This window comes from Macadamia integrifolia, chromosome 3 (assembly GCF_013358625.1).
Source record: "Macadamia integrifolia cultivar HAES 741 chromosome 3, SCU_Mint_v3, whole genome shotgun sequence".
Classification (NCBI taxonomy): Eukaryota; Viridiplantae; Streptophyta; class Magnoliopsida; order Proteales; family Proteaceae; genus Macadamia; species Macadamia integrifolia.
This window is the reverse complement of record NC_056559.1, coordinates 32,102,616-32,119,862: the sequence shown is the minus strand read 5'-3', so window position 1 is coordinate 32,119,862 and position 17,247 is coordinate 32,102,616. Positions and strand designations below refer to the sequence as shown.

Here is a 17,247-nt window from a genome sequence, read left to right as displayed (position 1 = left end):
TGAGAAAAAAGGAAAAACATAATGATAGCTATTTATACCTTTTAAGACATCTTGTAACCTCATGGGTGGGTCACTTAGGTGGGCGGATGCGCCCACCTGAGGGCCAAAAATTGGCCAACAAGTGGGATTTTGATGGAATTTAACTCTCGACATAAGGTATATTATACGTATACGTTTTAAGATATGGCTACATACCTGCTTTATCCGTACATGGCCTTATGATATGTGCATGTACATGGCTTGGGTACACCCGTCTCCTCTGGCACTGACTCGGACTTGTCTGGCCAGCCGGTGTTCAAAGTCACCCTTGCCATCATGGTTCATAAGGAACCCGCCTTAACCTTCTCCGATTCGGGTCCTGCATGGTTAAATCGGGTCAACCGTGTAATCAAACCGGGTTTAAGAAGTAGGGTATTACATACACGGTTTGAAATAATGGAATCGAGATTTGAATTGGTCTCAGTTGATTCTAATCCGCATTAGATCGAAATTGATCTGGATCAATGAAAAATCACCCAAAATATGCTTCAACCTAAGAAAATCCAGTGTGGATCCATCAATACCAATTCTTATAACATTTTTTTTTTCTGATAGAATTCTTAAAAAATTCTTCAGGTTCAAATAGGCAAACTTCAAAGGTAAGATCTCTTAGATTCTATTTTGTGTCAAAATATTAATATTTGGAGAAAAAGTTTTTGATTTGCTGGTCAAAGATGGAATAACGTGGTCGGAGTATCCACTATAAATAAGGAATTATAATACTCTTTCTCTATTGAACTAATTGAATTACGTTACCACAATACCCCCACATTACCATCCAAGAGTCATTGACTCCTAATTTTCTAAACCACCTGCACAAGTTTAAGCTCAATCAGAGCGCACGCATAGAGCCATCAATGGAAGCAAGATTTTTTCGGGTGGGAATGTCATTTTGCACAGTTCTAAGGCACAGGCTGCATGCAAGGGCATCGATAGAGGTGGAATTTTTTCTAAATCTTGTGTCTGAGCACTGGCTAAACATAGCCTGGCAAGGTTCTCTCCCCTCCTCCCACCAAAGAAAAAGTACTACATTATTAAGGAAGTAAACAAATAACTATATAGGAGATGCTGGTGGTTTGAGGGCTCCTTATATAGGATTATAGGCCTTGGAAAAGAGATAAAACTTATTTACTATTGTACATAAGAGGGCAACAAGGGGATTCATGTGAGAATGAAAGTGAGAGATATAAAAGTGCTAGCCACTGTGAGGGCAACAAGGGGATTCATGTGAGGATGAGAGAGATAGACGCTGGCATCCCAACCTTTTTCCCTTATTTGTTTGGTAAAAAAAAATGTGGTACACAAATAAGGCAAGGAGCTAACATTGACAAGAAAATCTTGACCAAAAAAAAAAACTATGTATGTGGTTAATCCAAAGAGTGGACATCAGGCAGGTTCGGATAGTTAGGCCTAGTTAGATATTCCAAGCCCATCTTTCTCCACCCCATGTTTTTTTTTTTATTTTTTTTATTTTTAGGTACAAAGCCCATGGTTAGAACGGAAATAAGGAAATATATGCTCAGTCCAGCCCAGCCCAGCCCAACCTAGCTTAGTAGCAATGCATTTCCTTTTCCATAAAGCAGTATTTCGGTAATGTCATCTGAAACATAGAATTTGCCAAAATACTCCTTCAATGCCTTTTTTTTTTTTTCCTGTCTCCAACTCAATGCCACTTATAGGGTTATATCCAAAATTCAAATTTCAGAGTATTCAAACTCTTCTTCCCCTACCTCATCCCTTCCCCCTTCCCCCTTCCCCCTTCCCAAAAAAACTCTTCCACTTCAACCATAAAGAGGATAAGTTTGAAGTCAATACTAGTGGTGTCATTTTCCTGTGTTTCGAAGCCAATATTTCTAATCCTAAGGCCCAGATAACATTATTATGCAATGATTAGTTTATGTGTTTATCTTTTTCTTCAGATTCATTTTTTTTATCCATTATGATTAATATTATTATAAAGGAAAATCTTATTATAACTAAAGTGGTGAACTAAGAGGTTGTAAGTTTACTTTTTTACCCTTTATGATAACACTTTTTTTTCCAATAAGGATAAATTCTGTCATTCCACATAAATACTCCATTACATGACTTCCAACTTTTTAAAAACCCTTTATAAACCCTTGCATTAAATAACTTTTGGTTATGTTTGGTTGCAATGGATATTTAAGGGGAAGGAAAGTCAAATTTCCATACTTAAAAGAAAATTTTTATGATCATTACTCCATGTGATTGTATAAACTAATTATTTTTTTTACCATATTTAATAATGATATTTTTTACATGTAATTTTTATTTTATATATTATAGCAAAGGGTTTTGGATAAAAATAATATGAAATTTAATAACCAAATATTGAATAATTTGAATTTAACGATATAATCACATGGGGTAGTGATTATAGACATTTCTTTTTCAAGTATAAAATTTTTATTTCCCTTCTCTCTAATTCCCTTTGCAACCAAATGGAGCTTAAGAAGCTCTCTCCGTTGTAATTTGCAATCCTGGCAACTTGAATAAACATTAGGCAGGTTGTTGGGATTATAAGAAAAGGTCAGAATTGTTTACAATATTTGGCAATACAAAAGAATATGAGTCATGTCTTCTGTATAAGGAATATGATCCTTTCATTGGCTATGGAATTATCCTTTCAAAATCAGAAAATTATAATGGAGTAAAATAATTTTTTAAAATAAGTTTTTATCTCTTGTTTTAACATTAAATTAAAAAATTTATAAAAGTGAAAAAAAAAATCATATATACATCATTTACAATGAAAATTTTTAACAAACTTTTCACCATCTTCCATTTTAATTTACATGATTAAGAGAATTGCAAAAAGAAAAATAAAAATTGACAACAACCCCTCATAGTTGACTAAATGAAAACTAAAAATGAAACCAACCATTTGAACAAATGAGAGGAGCTTCTTCCCAATGTTTGAGGCACACATCATCCAATTATTCGGGCATTTCGGGTGCAAGGTAAGGCCCAACGGTCCATTGACTGGGATAACTGAATAATATGATCGATCATTTATAGCCTGATTAGCACGTTTAAGCCTTTTAATTTAAGTATAACACGTTTATGATAAGTTATAATTTAATTATAATTTGATTATCTTGAGCCTAATTATGAAAGGTAATTGATTGATCGAATAGAAATGTACATGCCCCAACTTACAAGCAGGTTTAATTATCCAAAAGGTGAAAGAAGTGTAAAGCCTTTAATTGGTGGGGACTGATTAGGATTGATTAGTTGACACCCACATCCACAATGGTGATAAAGAAGAGAGAAACTAAATCATAAAAAATAATGGCGTAACCAAAAAAAAAAAAATTGGTAGGGTGTACGTAAAGTAGACATCTTGGTTCTTGGGTGTCTTTTTTCCTAATATTATTTGCAGGATTTACTTAGAAGGTAAAAATTTCTCTATGATACTAATATATAATCACTCATCATATGAGCTTTTGTAATTGTTTTCTCTCTACTACCCTTGTGGTCCTTGTAAATTATGTTATTTTTGTGCTATTATTAGTGTGACGTAAAGATATTCTCTAAACATAGGATTGATAGGACAGATGGACAAACATCAAAGATAATGAGCAAAATTTAGTTACTGCACAGATTGCAACCAAGTATTGCAACCCCTAAAATGTGCAGTCAAAGAAATAGAATATTAAAAGACATTTTAGAAAATAATAATATTAAAGAAGGCACTTGTGAACCCTGAAAAAAAAAAAAAAAAAAAAAAAACAGAGAAAAAAAAACAAGGACTACCGAAGAAGCTGAGAATACTGCTACGAAACTTCTGATAAGACAAATCTATTTTAGGGCTCAGAACCTCATATCACACCAGCAAAACCGTCCATCTTTTATTGAGGTTCAATGCTTGGGACCCCTCCATGTGTAAGAATTTATGAAACCAACGATCTGTGCACTCATGTTATTTTACTTTTACTTTTTATAGTAACTACGAATTCTTTTCACTTACTTTTCATTAAACCCCTCTTTGACTAGTAAACCTGAAATGTCTCAAAAGTCACCACTGTAGAGAGAAAGACTGAAGCTAGGTATGGATTATTCATAGCATTAAGTCAACCAGCTGTTTAGAACTATTGGTTGGTTGTTTGGGATTTAAAGTCTTTTAAATTTAACCCTTGAATGGTTTGACTCTGGCGAAAAAACGGTTCATTCAATAAAGGAGGTAAATTGAAGTCAAGAAGCGGGGCTGCTCTAAGACTCTACTGATGCTAGTAGCGAGTTGAGTTGACTTTATCATTCGAATAGATGCGAAGTGTTCTAAGAAGAAATGTGTCCTATTCATAGGTGATGGTGATGGAAAATGGATGACTGGATCTTGTTGAGATCAACGATCAATCAAAACAACTTCTTCGTCTGCCCGAGATGAAATTATGATGCAGTGACACTCGATATAACCAACGTGTTTCGTGCTGAATGAATGGTGTACACACGTGAAAGTCAATCGAATTTAATGCTTTAGTTATTCGATCCGAACTGCTAGAGCGAGGGGCTGTGAGGGTAAATATATCCCTAACCATAGCACAGCCAATGAGTGTTCGAACAACACATGTCGTACTACCACCTCGGCCCCTCATCAGGCCAAGCTGCCACCTCGGCCCCTCATCATGCCGCATTATCACCTCGGCCCCTCATTAGGCCGGGCTACCACCTCTTCCCCTCATCATGTCGCATTGCCACCTCGGCCTCTGCTCATGCTGTACTGACACCTCAACCCCTCATCAGGCCGAACTATCACCTCAACATCTCTTCAGGTTGTACTACCACCTCGGCCTCTCTGGCCAAGCAACCGCCTCGGCCTGGCATCATCAGGCAGGGCTCCCAGAAACGTGCCCTTATCCATTCCTACATTCAAGGAATGTAATCCCTGATCACAAGGGCAGACTTTATCCACTACACATCATTAGAGGCATCCACCCCCTCTCACAGCCCACACCTCCAAGATAAGAGAAGAATATTCCTAAAAGATGCCTTAGAATCTGAAATATTCATAGAATCAGAGAGTCATTCCTCTCAAGGACTCTCCACAAACGTCTCCCTTCCTAGCTCCATCAGCAGTCTATAAATATCAAGGTAAACCTCTCTCAAGGGGATCGATCACTTCTTTTGATGGAAAACTCTCTTGAGTATCTGCTGTGAAAAGATCTTACTTAAGCATTGGAAAGTCTCCCATCGGGTCAGCCTGACTCTCCCCTGTCTTCTCTTCTATGCAAATCGGCTGAAGCATCAGAAGCTGCAACAAAGATCGACTGATCAATTTTTACCACATCAATAACTAAAGTGGTGAACTAAGAGGTTGTAAGCTTACTTTTTTACCCTTTATGATATCACTTTTTTTCCAGTAAGGATAAATTCTGTCATTCCACATAAATACTCCATCACATGACTTCCAACTTTTTATTATTCACCCTTGCATTAAATAACTTTTGGTTATGTTTGGTTGCAATGGATATTTAAGGGAAAGGAAAATCAAATTTCCATACTTAAAAAGAAAACTTTTATGATCATTACTCCATGTGATTGTATAAATTAATTTTTTTTTTTACCATATTTAATAATGATATTTTTTACATGTAATTTTATTTTTTATATTACAGCAAAGGGTTTTGAATAAAAATAATATGAAATTTAATAACCAAATATTGAATAATTTGAATTTAACGATATAGTCACATGGGGTAGTGATTTCAAACATTTCTTTTTCTAGTATAAAATTTTTATTTCCCTTCTCTCTAATTCTCTTTGCAACCAAATGGAGCTTAAGAAACTGTCTTCATTAGAATTTGCAATCCTGACAACTTGAATAAACATTAGGCGGGTTGTTGGGATTATAAGAAAAGGTTAGAATTGTTTACAATATTTGGCAATACAAAAGAATATGAGTCATGTCTTCTGTATAAGGAATATTATCCTTTCATTGGCTATGGAATTATCCTTTCAAAATCAGCAAATTATAATGGAGTAAAAATAATTTTTTAAAATAAGATTTTATTTCTTGTTTTAACATTAAATTCAAAAATTTATAAAAGTGAAAAAAAAAAAAAAATTCATATATACATCATTTACAATGAAAATTTTCAACAAACTTTTCACCATCTTCCATTTTAATTTACATGATTAAGAGAATTGCAAAAAGAAAAACAAAAATTGACAATAACCCGTCAAAGTTGACTAAATGAAAACTCAAAGTGAAACCAACCATTTTTAAACAAATGAGAGGAGCTTCTTCCCAATGTTTGAGGCCCACATCATCCATCTTCATCATCTATTCTTTATTTGGCTCCATGAGAAGTAGCTTTCTCCACTGACTGAATTAGTTATAGCTTGGACTTCTGCTGTCTTGAATTTATGCCTTTTAATGCACGGAACGGGAGGCCATCTCTCCATATATGTATTCTTCTGAAACATAATAGTATGGATTAATATTATGGGGGATGAGGGGTTCTCACTACCCATGCTTCATGTGGAGGAATCTGATCCAACCTATTGAAGCCCTAAACCTATCTGATCCAATTATTCGGGCATTTCGGGTGCAAGGTAGGGCCCAACGGTCCCTTGATCAGGATAACTGAATAATATGACTGATCATTAATAGCCTGATTAGCACGTTTAAGCTTTTTAGCTTAAGTATAACCCATTTATGACAAGTTTATAATTTGATTATCTTGAGCCTGATTATGGAAGATAATTGATCTATCAAATAGAAATGTACACGCCCCGACTTACAAGCAGGTTTAATTATCTAAAAGGTGAAAAAGTGTAAGGCCTTTAATTAGTGGGAACTGATTAGGATTGATTAGTTGACACCCACATCCATAATGGTCAGAAAGAAGAGAGAAACTGAATCATAAAAAATAATGGTGTGACGGAAAAAAGATAAAAATTGGGAGCGTGTATGTTAAGTAGACATCTTGGCCCTTGGGTATCTTTTTTCCTAATATTATTTGCAGGATTTACTAGAAGGTAAAAATTTCTCAACGATACTAATATATTATCACTCATATGAGTTTTTGTAATTGTTTTCTTTTTACTACCTTTGTGGTCCCATGTAATTGTTATTTTTTGTGCTACCATTGGTGTGACGTGAGAGATTCCCTAAATACAAGACCAATAGGGCAGTTGAACAATTATTAAAATAATGAACAAAATTTAGTTGCTGCCCAAATTGCAGTCAAGTAACTGCAACCCATATGACAACCAAAGAAATAGAATCTTAAAGGGTACTTAGAAAATATAAATATTCAAGAGGGTATTTGTGACCCCTAGAGAAAGTGAATTATTCTGTATCTCTAACCATCAACAAGCTGCAAAAACAACTAACAGTGGAATCCACATTGTAGGACATTCTGAACCACTTTCATAAAAAAAAATTAGAACCTCATACCACAGGGAAAACATCCTCTGCCCCTAGTAATTGGCGCGGCAAGGCGCAGCGAGGCATGAGATGACGACATGTGGAGCAAGAAAATCGAACGGTGTTGGTGATGCCCCGGTTCCTTCGACCTACCTCGTCGGATTCCCATTTGTTGGTTTTTTTTCTTTGTTTGGTCAATGCAATAGTAAAAAAAAAAAAAAACTTGTCGCTAGTCGATGTTTCCCGTCGCCGGTCTCTGTGAGGAAGAAATGACACAGGTTAGAATGGATATGAACGATTGAGGTGAAACAACCCTAAGAATAATGAAAGACTGATGAAAAAAGAAATATTCGCAAGGTGCAGCGAGGCTCTTTTGTCGTTGGTTTACCCGTCTCTGGTCGTCGCAAGAAGATGGGATCGCTGGTAAAGAAAACCTTATAGTAGGTGAAATGAAACGAGTGAAATAAAAATCCAACGAGGTGGGTCGAAGGAACCGGGGTGTCACCAACACCGTTCGATTTTCTCACTCCACGTATCGTCATCTCGTGCCTCGCCGCGCCAATTACTCGCGCCAGAGGATGTTTTTCCATACGACACCAGCAAAACCGTCCATCTTTTATTGAGGTTCAATGCTTCGGACTCCTCCATGTGTTAGAATTTATGAAACCAACGATCTGTGCAGTCTTTTTTATTTTACCTCTACTTTTTATAGTAACTACGAATTTTTTTCACTTACTTTTCAAGAAAACTTGTTTAGGTGTGATTAATGATTCTAGAAGCATTAAACCCCGCTTTGACTAGTAAACCTCAAATGCCTCAAAAGTCACCATTGTTTTTTTTTTGGTAAAAAAAAGTTACCATTGTAGAGAGAGAGAGAGAGAGACTGAAGCTAGTTCTGAATTATTCATAGCATTAAGTCAACCAGCTGTTGCTTACTATTGGTTGGTTGTTTGGATTTAAAGTTTTTAAAATTTAACCCTTGAATGGTTTGACTGGCGGCGGGAAAACAGTTCATTGAATAAAGGCTAAATTGATCGGAAATTGGTATCAAAATGTTATTTTTTGTTTTTTTAATTATTATATTTTCAGGAGTAACGAGACATCTGAATCGTATATGTTAGACTTTGAAATTTGACATCACTCATGTAACCTAATGTTTGCTCTATCCAATAATCAAAATGAACACATTATTTATTCACGTGATGGAATAAATTTCTTACAAAATTTGAAAAATAATAACCCCTGTGCCAATAATGTTTTGAATATTTACTGATATATAAGTATTTGTGATGTTTTCAGAAATCACAAGACATAAACCGAACCATCTATTTTCACAGTATTATCATATCTAAATCCTCTGTTTCTGCTCAAAATTAGAAATATATATACAATAATAATTAAGAGTCCATACATGGGTCGACACACATAGGATTAATGCAATGGTCCTACCAGCACAACTAAGATGGATTATCCCATAGGTACCATCCATAAAACCATTTTGTTAACGTCTGTCTGATTTTCTATAGAAAAAAAAAAGTAAAAAAAGAAAAAAAGAGCTGGCGATCTTTGGCAATTAATGTTTCATAGCTGCCAGAGCATCGACAGCTAATCCCCACACGAGGAATCCACCTCTTCATTTCTGTTTGTCTTAGCTTTCTTTCTTCATTAATTCTCTTCCCATTCCCCAAAGCTCTATTGTTTACATCAATTTTAATTTCCTAACATTTGAGTTCTCTCTCTAGAATGTAAAAGATAATATCACAATACTCTCTCTCTCTCTCTCTCTCTCTCTCTCTCTCTCTCCATGACCCGCATTATCATATAAGTCCCCCAAGTAGGTTCACAATGAAGTATGCCATCAAAGTCACGAACCCATCAAAAGCTCCATTAAAGTCATGAACCCATCAAGAGCTCTCTCTCTCCCGAATATATATAAACCCATCTTCCCACCACCTACGTGCACTGGTTATTCCCAACCCAGTCCTTGATTTTCTCCTTTATTTGCATTTTGCAGTTTCCAAAGGCAAGAAAGAAGATAAAAAAACCAAGCAAGCAAGGAAGCATGAAACCCTTCACCAGCATCCAGCTCCTCCGCGCCTCCTTCGCTGCTCTCTTAATCACAACCCTCCTCGTCCAGTACACACTCTTATCCGGCACCTCATTCCTCCACCACCTCTTCCAAAACCTCATCACCACACTACCATGCTCCTTATGCGTACTTCTCTCCCTTCTCTACTACTTCTCCACTCGTCCACGCCCTATTCTCCTTCTCGACTACGTATGCTTCAAGCCCTCCTTCGATCGCAAGTGCAGCTACGAAGTCTGCGAGTACTTCCTCCGCCGTAGCCGTCGATTCAGCACCAAAAGCGAAGATTTCATGCGTGGCATCTATCTAAAGTCCGGCTTAGGCGACGAAACATACGCTCCACCCTTCATCTTCCAAACAGATTACGAAGCCAAACACCAATCCGCCGTCCAAGAAGCACAAGAAGGAATGTTCTCAACCGTTGATCTCCTCCTCTCTAAAACCCATGTGGACCCTTCTCAGATCGACTTCCTGATCGTGACATGTGGCATGTTCTCCCCCGTCCCTTCGCTTTCCTCTCTCGTCGTCAACCGTTACAAGCTTAGACCAGACATCAAGACCTTTAATCTTAGCGGCATGGGTTGCAGCTCGGGTGTTATGTCCATCGATTTGGCCGCTAAGGTGTTGAGCAGCTCTACCGCTTGTTCGTACGCCTTAGTTGTCGTCACCGAAAGCATCAGCTTAAATTGGTACTTCGGCGATGATCGTTCTATGCTCGTCACCAACTGTATTTTCCGAGTGGGTTGCGCCGCCGCTTTGATCACCAGCGATCCGAGTCGCCGCCGAGACTCCAAGATGCAACTCCTTAACTCACTTAGAACTCACCACGGCGCAGACGATAGAGCCTACGCTGCCGCGTTCCAGCAAGAAGATGAGAACGGTAACATTGGTGTTTCTCTCACTAAAGACTTGATTCGTGTCGCTGGCGTTGGCCTGCGCGAGCATATCAAATTGCTCGCACCACGAGTTCTCCCACTGAGTCAACTCGTCTCCTACGCTTTCTCGGTGGTAATGTCTGTGCTATCCCGTGGTGAGTCGAAGCCAATGGTGCCGGACGTTATGACGGCTTTCGAACATGTTTGTATACATACGGGTGGGAAGGCTGTGATCGAGCAGGTGGGTAGAGTTCTGAGGTTGGGTGAGGAGGTGACTGAGCCAGCTCGGATGTGTTTGCACCGATTCGGTAACACTTCGAGTAGTCTTGTGTTCTACGAGTTGGCTTATTTTGAAGCGAAGGAGAGGGTGAAGAGAGATGATAAGATGTGGATGCTGGCTTTTGGGACTGGGTTTAAAGTTTGTAGTCTTGTGTGGAAGTCACTTAGAGATTTGAGTAAAGATGCTGAGAATCCATGGAATGATTGCATCCATAGATACCCATTAAAAACTTGGTGATGGAAGGACTTGGTGAGAGAGACTGGTGAGAACTTGGTGAAGAACATTGAAGAGAGAGCCAAGGAAATATGTGAACGAGAAAGAGTAACTTTGGAACTGTAACTCTAGCTCTTTCCTTTCTTCTTCAAGGATAGAGGAGATGAAAGCAATGCGATAACTTTTTTTTCCTTTTTGGGGGGTGGGGGGTGTGGGATTTGAATTACTCTTGTTTTGAATTTATTTTTCTGCAACATTCTTGTTGTTTTCATCTCTATTTTGGTTGTTTGGAGTTTCCAGCTGATCATGGGAAGATCTCTCTCTCTCTCTCTCTCATGAATTGGGACTGTCACTTCAGTCTTTTCAGATCCAAGTGGATGTTGGAAGGACATGAAGAGCGTTATGTTTCAATTCAAAAGGTAATATTAATGCACAAATAAATAGGGTTCATAGCCAACTAACTAATTTGCTGACTGCCTGACTCTTTCTTCTTTGATTCTAGCTTGAGAATTAAGTATGGGGAACGAATTCATTCACATATAGTTAAGGGATTCATACAAAAGGAGATTGGGTTTTTGTATTAGAGTTCTATGCATATGACGGAAATAATAATTTCACATCGAACGTGAGTAGCATAATGCAAAGATTTATAGGTTTTTGGACACTATCTAAATCCCTAACAAGTGATATTTACGTATTAATGTAACATTTTCTTCCTTTTGGTGATTGCTTTTTTTTTTTTTTTTTTTTTTAAATATAATTTTTCTTAGTTTTCGTTTTGCATCTCTCTGGTGCAAGGTCCCATTAAAGGTACATTAGGGACCCTACAAAAAGGCAAGGACAAGACCCACAAGGAGATCATTAGGTGCCCATAGGGGTCATAACTTTTTGCCCCTTTCTTTTTAGGTACCCAGCTGTTCTAGCTGAAGTATCATTTTCAATCATTCTACATCTATAAATGCTATTCACTCCATCCCACATGATAGGCTTGGTCAAGGTTTTCATTATCCCAAAATATTTGTCTATTTTACAAAAATCAAGATATTTGGATTTTGCATTATACCATCCTTTAATCAACAATGCATTTATCGTATTCAGCTTTCATTATTATTTAACCTTTATGACATAAACCAATCATGAAGATACTTGAAGCCCTTTACCAAAAAAGATATTTGGAGCTACAAGTTGTAGACCCATGTCGGTTGTTCGGTTCTTGATGTCTTTATGTATTTGAGGAGCTCTTTTTAAAATAAGGTTTAAAATTTTCAATTGAACTCTTCAATGTGGTATTGTGGTCCAAGTCCCTATGTTACCCTCCTTTTTTGTTTTTAGTAAAACCTTTGTTATCCTCCTTACGTTATCTATTTATATGTAGAACCAAATTTTCCGAAGCTATGCATGAAGAGGGAGTTTTAAGATGTTGGAAGTCACAAAGATATAATCCCACACGGTTAGTTAGGTTCTTGATGTCTCCATATACTTGAGGTGTTCTCTCCATTTACTGTTTTTAAGGTCTTGGATTAAACCCTCAGACACCAAACTAATAGGATAATATTTGAAATAAAATTTCAATTAATACCACTGCACTATACCTCAATGTACGGATCAAGTGTTTACCGAAGAAATGTGCAGATTAAGTGGGCCAAGCTTGGGTTGGAAAAATAAATTTTAACCTAAATGGAGCCTGACCATGGCCTGGCCCATCTCATCAAATTTTAGCTCTACTTGCACCATGTTGCCTTATCATATATGATTTCATCCATTCGTTCGTAAAACTACTTAGTTGGTTGTAGACATTTTTTGAATACCTCTAAAAGAGGGGTAAATAGTTAATTTCAAAAGAATTTATTGTCAACATCTTTCAAATATTAATCTATTTGATTTAGAAGGGCAGAGCTTACATCAGTATCTCAATTTAGTATTGGTAAATGGCACCGTTTGTTTCTATGCAGAAAGATGGAAAAGGAAAATTTTCTGTAAAATAAGAGTTTTTATTATTTTTTTAACATATAATGCAAATTTACATATATAGAGGAAAATTTGTCATATAAATATCTTTGATAAAAAAATGTTACAATAAAAAAAAAATGCATTTATCGAAATTCCTCATTTTGGTGTCTTTTCTTACAAATGGCAATAAGACAACTTCAACTCTAAAAGGGAAGCCATAGGTCGCAAGGAGTGCTGGTAAGGTGAAATCACTTTGGAAAAAAAAAAAAAAAAAACTAAGCATAGACCCAAGATAGAATTGAAAAACACCAAACTACTGCTTCTTATTTATTGTGAGACAGGGATCTGCTCCAATGGCATTTCCCATAACTCCATATGAGATGTCTCATTCATTTTTAGTGGGGCTGGGGGATATTTGATCTAGTTTGAATTTGATGTCATGAAATGGAGAGATTTATTTTAGGAGATGGAAAGTTGAAAATTTATGTGGTCCAGTCACCTATGATCATCTATTGTGTGTTATACCAAATGGGGTTGGATCTATGGTTTGATTTTATTTTGATGACATGAAATGAAGAGAGATTTATTATGGGGAAGAGATGGGTAAGTAGAAAATATATTTGGTCCTAAGTCCTATCACCTTTGATCATCTATTGTGTGTTGTACTGTTACAACCTAACCAGAGAAGTAATATTGTTAACAAATGAACAAGCTGGCTGCAAAAAAGACTGAAAATGGCTGTGTTGTAAACAATCAAGGGTCTAGATTACAAGAACATAGTCCATGTTTTGATTGAACCCAAGCAAAATTCAAACTTTGTGATTAAAGGGCTAGTCCAAAACTGATTTGCTAAGTTAAAAATGTAATTATGATCAATAGATCATGAACCTAATGTTTTCAGTTTATGAAACCACCTTAATCAATATGGAAGGCAGATACTATGTCCTTACAGATCTAATAATTATAAGTTGTTTGAAGGTATGACGAACACAGAAGCCAAATCCCATCTGAAGAACCAAATTGTGAATTAATAATCTTCTGTTTAACATTTGTAATATTATAGATCAGGCAGAGATGATAACCATTTGCTGAAAACCTATTCTACATTACCTTCTGAATACCCAAACAGAAGAAAAATATCTATTAGTAAGTAGCTGAAGCAAGAAGACCAGCAACATGGTCCATTTGGCAACAAACATGCTCCACATGCACCCAAAAATAGATCCTGTCATAAGCCAACAATCTTCAACTTAATGGTAACTGCAAATAGACCAAATGGACATACTTCAGTATGATCTGTAGTAGGTAGATCAAAGCATTCTTCTTCACAGTGGCTAAATTGACAAGCAACCCCAACCCTAGGAGCTAGACAATGATGGGACAAATAACAACAACTTGGCCTCTTATTCAGATTTAGTCCCACATAGTCACATATGATCCAATCCCTTTTCACAGACTGGCTGTGTGAGCCCCTTGCAACCCAACAGCTTGTTCAGTGACCATTCCAGCAGAGGTGCTGGTGCCACCGTTCATATTATTACTGCCCTCCAAATAATAACACACCAACTAAAATCGGTGCTTATTTTGGTACATTCTCATCCTTACAAACCTCCTGTCAGGTTAGCCATCAGGGTCCCAATATGAAATATTTTCGTGGGATTCATCCCCATCTCCACCTCCATCTACCAACCCTATCATCACTGGCATGTGCTGCTCATGTTGTTGAGGACCTCTTGTTGAAGAGGGTTGGTTATCTCAAGCCCCATAATATTTTGAAACACTTCAACCAGTTCCCCAAATTCTTCCTTATTTTGGAGGAGCCAACTAGTCATCAGCTGGAGCTTGCTGATTATTCTGAATATTAAACCTTGCTGCAGCACAGATCAATTAAACTCATGGTCATCAAAATAACCATCTAATACCACATATTTGAGTTCATATTAAGCATAATCAGTCAAATTTACTCCATTTGAACAGCATTTCCAGAATAAACACATCCAGTACTTATTCCTTAACTATCACCCATCAGATGGTCTGCCTCTCCATCACCATATCCTTAAACCTGTTCTCATGTGGTCTTGTGTCATCAACTCCATTTGGAGAAAGAATGCACACACGACGATTGAGCTTGTACCATTGAAGACATTGTGGAGATGTGCAGCCAGGGTTCAACTCAGGGCCTCAGGCTCACCTTCAACAATGTCTAGATCATCATTAAAGGCAGCCCATTCGGACATTTCATTCCAGAACATCTTACTAGAATCAACACCAAGACCTGCTAAAATATTATGTGGCCTTCATTCAATAACACATGAAATTCGTTGCTCTAAACCAAATTGCCTCAGACAGTGGTCAGGCAGGTGCATCTCAACTGATTGGCCATTCTATGCACTCTCAACCAAGCATTACTTGAAATGTTGCAACTGTCAACCAATTTCTTCTGCGACTTCATGTTTGCTTCCAAGTTCCAACTCATAAAACATCAAAATTTCAGCAATCCCCTTAGACTCAACTGAAGCCAGCTGATTATCTCTCAACCAAGCATCACCCAATGACATCACAAATCAACAAAAAGTACAAATGAGTAACCCACCTATTGGAGTGACTATGTAGACATTGTCTTCTCCTTAATGAGCCTCCAACCCATCAACTGTGGAAATAGACTCAGTGCATTCTACTTAAAAAGTATGCAATAACAAATAGATGAAGAAAGAAAATCAAACAACAATATAGAGCAACAAACATAACATATATTGGCAGAAACTAGTTGACGAATATGACAGAGATGGTAATAATAAACCCCAGAATCCCAGATTGATTCGAAAGGACTACTATAAGGGGAGAGGAAAATATGCATTGCATCCCAGGTTAACCTTTTATCTGTTAGCGCTTCTCAAATTGCAGCTACCATCCTAACCAAACAGGTTTGAGTAGAAGTTCTCACCTCAAATTCCATGTCCAACAATTACTACCCTTCTCAAATGCACCCAATTTATCACTGCATCTGAAGTGTGCAACACAAGAGTTTAGGACCATACCAATTACCCTGCAAGCATGAAGCCAAGACTCATCCCTTGTAGTTAGCATGCTTCAAGGTCATCTGCGAGAATCTAGAACAAGTGATCCAAAGAGAGAGTAGTTCATGGATGGGGACTGATAGTTCTTTCCCCCTTTTCTTATGGGGTTTTGAGGAGGTGAAGGGAGGGGGAACTTCTAACACAAGCTATCGCTAATTGCACATCGAGAAAAGGGGTTAAGGATGCATCGAAACGACCAATATCTCACTGTTGAAAGTTAATAACTAAATTCTTAATTGCATTTGGTTCCTTTTTCTTCTTTTCTTTCCGGAAATCAAAGATAGTGTGTAGTTATGCTCAGGAACTCTGCATCTACTTGTTTTTTTCTTTTCAAGAACAATATATTGTATTAAAATTCATGGAAAGAGATACATAGGGATGAATTTGACATTCGGGGAGGGTCAGCGACAATCATTAATGACTCAGTCTGACGGGTTTGTGGTTTCATTGGAAGACTTGCGGAAGAAATCGTCGATCCTACGAGTACCCACAGGAAGAGGCTTCTCTTTTTCGACAGCGGTAGTACCAGATCCAGCCTGGGCCGTCGAAGAATGATTATTCGAGGTCTTTGAAGGCATAGGTAGAGAATCCATGAGGAAATCGTTGGTGGGTCGGTGCCTCTTGGTGGCCATCCTGATGTGTTCCAGCTTCACTGTCTTCCTCTTCTTCTCAACGGCGATCTCCGCAGATTTCTCAGCCAGGAAACCAAGGAATAAATCGGAGGAGACAGAGATGAGATGAAGGGCTTCTGAACTAACCTTCTTGATATCCTTGTCAAGCATCATTATTTTCTTCACTCTTCCGAGAGGGAACTCTGTTCCAAGCCTCTCTGTGTTCTCTTCTTCCGCCATCATCCACACTTGATATACAGCAACTTTCTGTAACTTAGTAATGGCAAGGAGATTGAAATATTTCTGGAGTTTCCCTCGTTGATGGGTAATTTCGTCAGCAAAAAGGAGTTCCCGCCCATTTAGAATTTCCCGCCAACAAGGAGCCCAATATTTCAGTGGGCTTGTAATACTATTTTCAACCTGAGCTCACTACGGTGCAGCGCTGCAGCATTGGGTTGGGCCGTTGGGGTTTTGGACCTTGGATTCAACTCAGCCTATCCTCCAGGGTTCAACCAAAGGCTGGTCCAGATTTCGGACAATCTGGTTCTAAGGAATTCAAACACCGATTCTGGTTGTAGTTGTAGAAACGCAACCCTAAATGTGATGCAGAAGTTAATGGATAAACAAGAATAAATAACATACACAACTTTAAGAGGTTCGACAATATTACCTATATCCTCAGTGAGATAAGATTCTACTTCACTATCAATGGAGAATAAGGTT

At 37.6% G+C, this 17,247-nt stretch overlaps 2 protein-coding genes across 2 annotated transcripts; one reads left to right on the top strand and one right to left on the bottom strand.

Annotated features, from left to right (window-relative positions):
* Positions 1-9,258: 9,258 nt before the first annotated feature.
* LOC122073316 (3-ketoacyl-CoA synthase 11-like) lies at positions 9,259-11,343 on the top strand. Its single transcript, XM_042637883.1, has one exon. The coding sequence runs from the start codon at positions 9,495-9,497 to the stop codon at positions 10,908-10,910; it is 1,416 nt and encodes a 471-aa protein (XP_042493817.1). The 5' UTR covers positions 9,259-9,494; the 3' UTR covers positions 10,911-11,343.
* A 2,501-nt stretch (positions 11,344-13,844) lies between these two features.
* On the bottom strand, positions 13,845-16,834 carry LOC122073489 (dr1-associated corepressor homolog). Its single transcript, XM_042638085.1, has one exon. It carries the CDS (start codon positions 16,765-16,767, stop codon positions 16,336-16,338), a length of 432 nt encoding a protein of 143 aa, XP_042494019.1. The 5' UTR covers positions 16,768-16,834; the 3' UTR covers positions 13,845-16,335.
* Between the last annotated feature and the right edge of the window lie 413 nt (positions 16,835-17,247).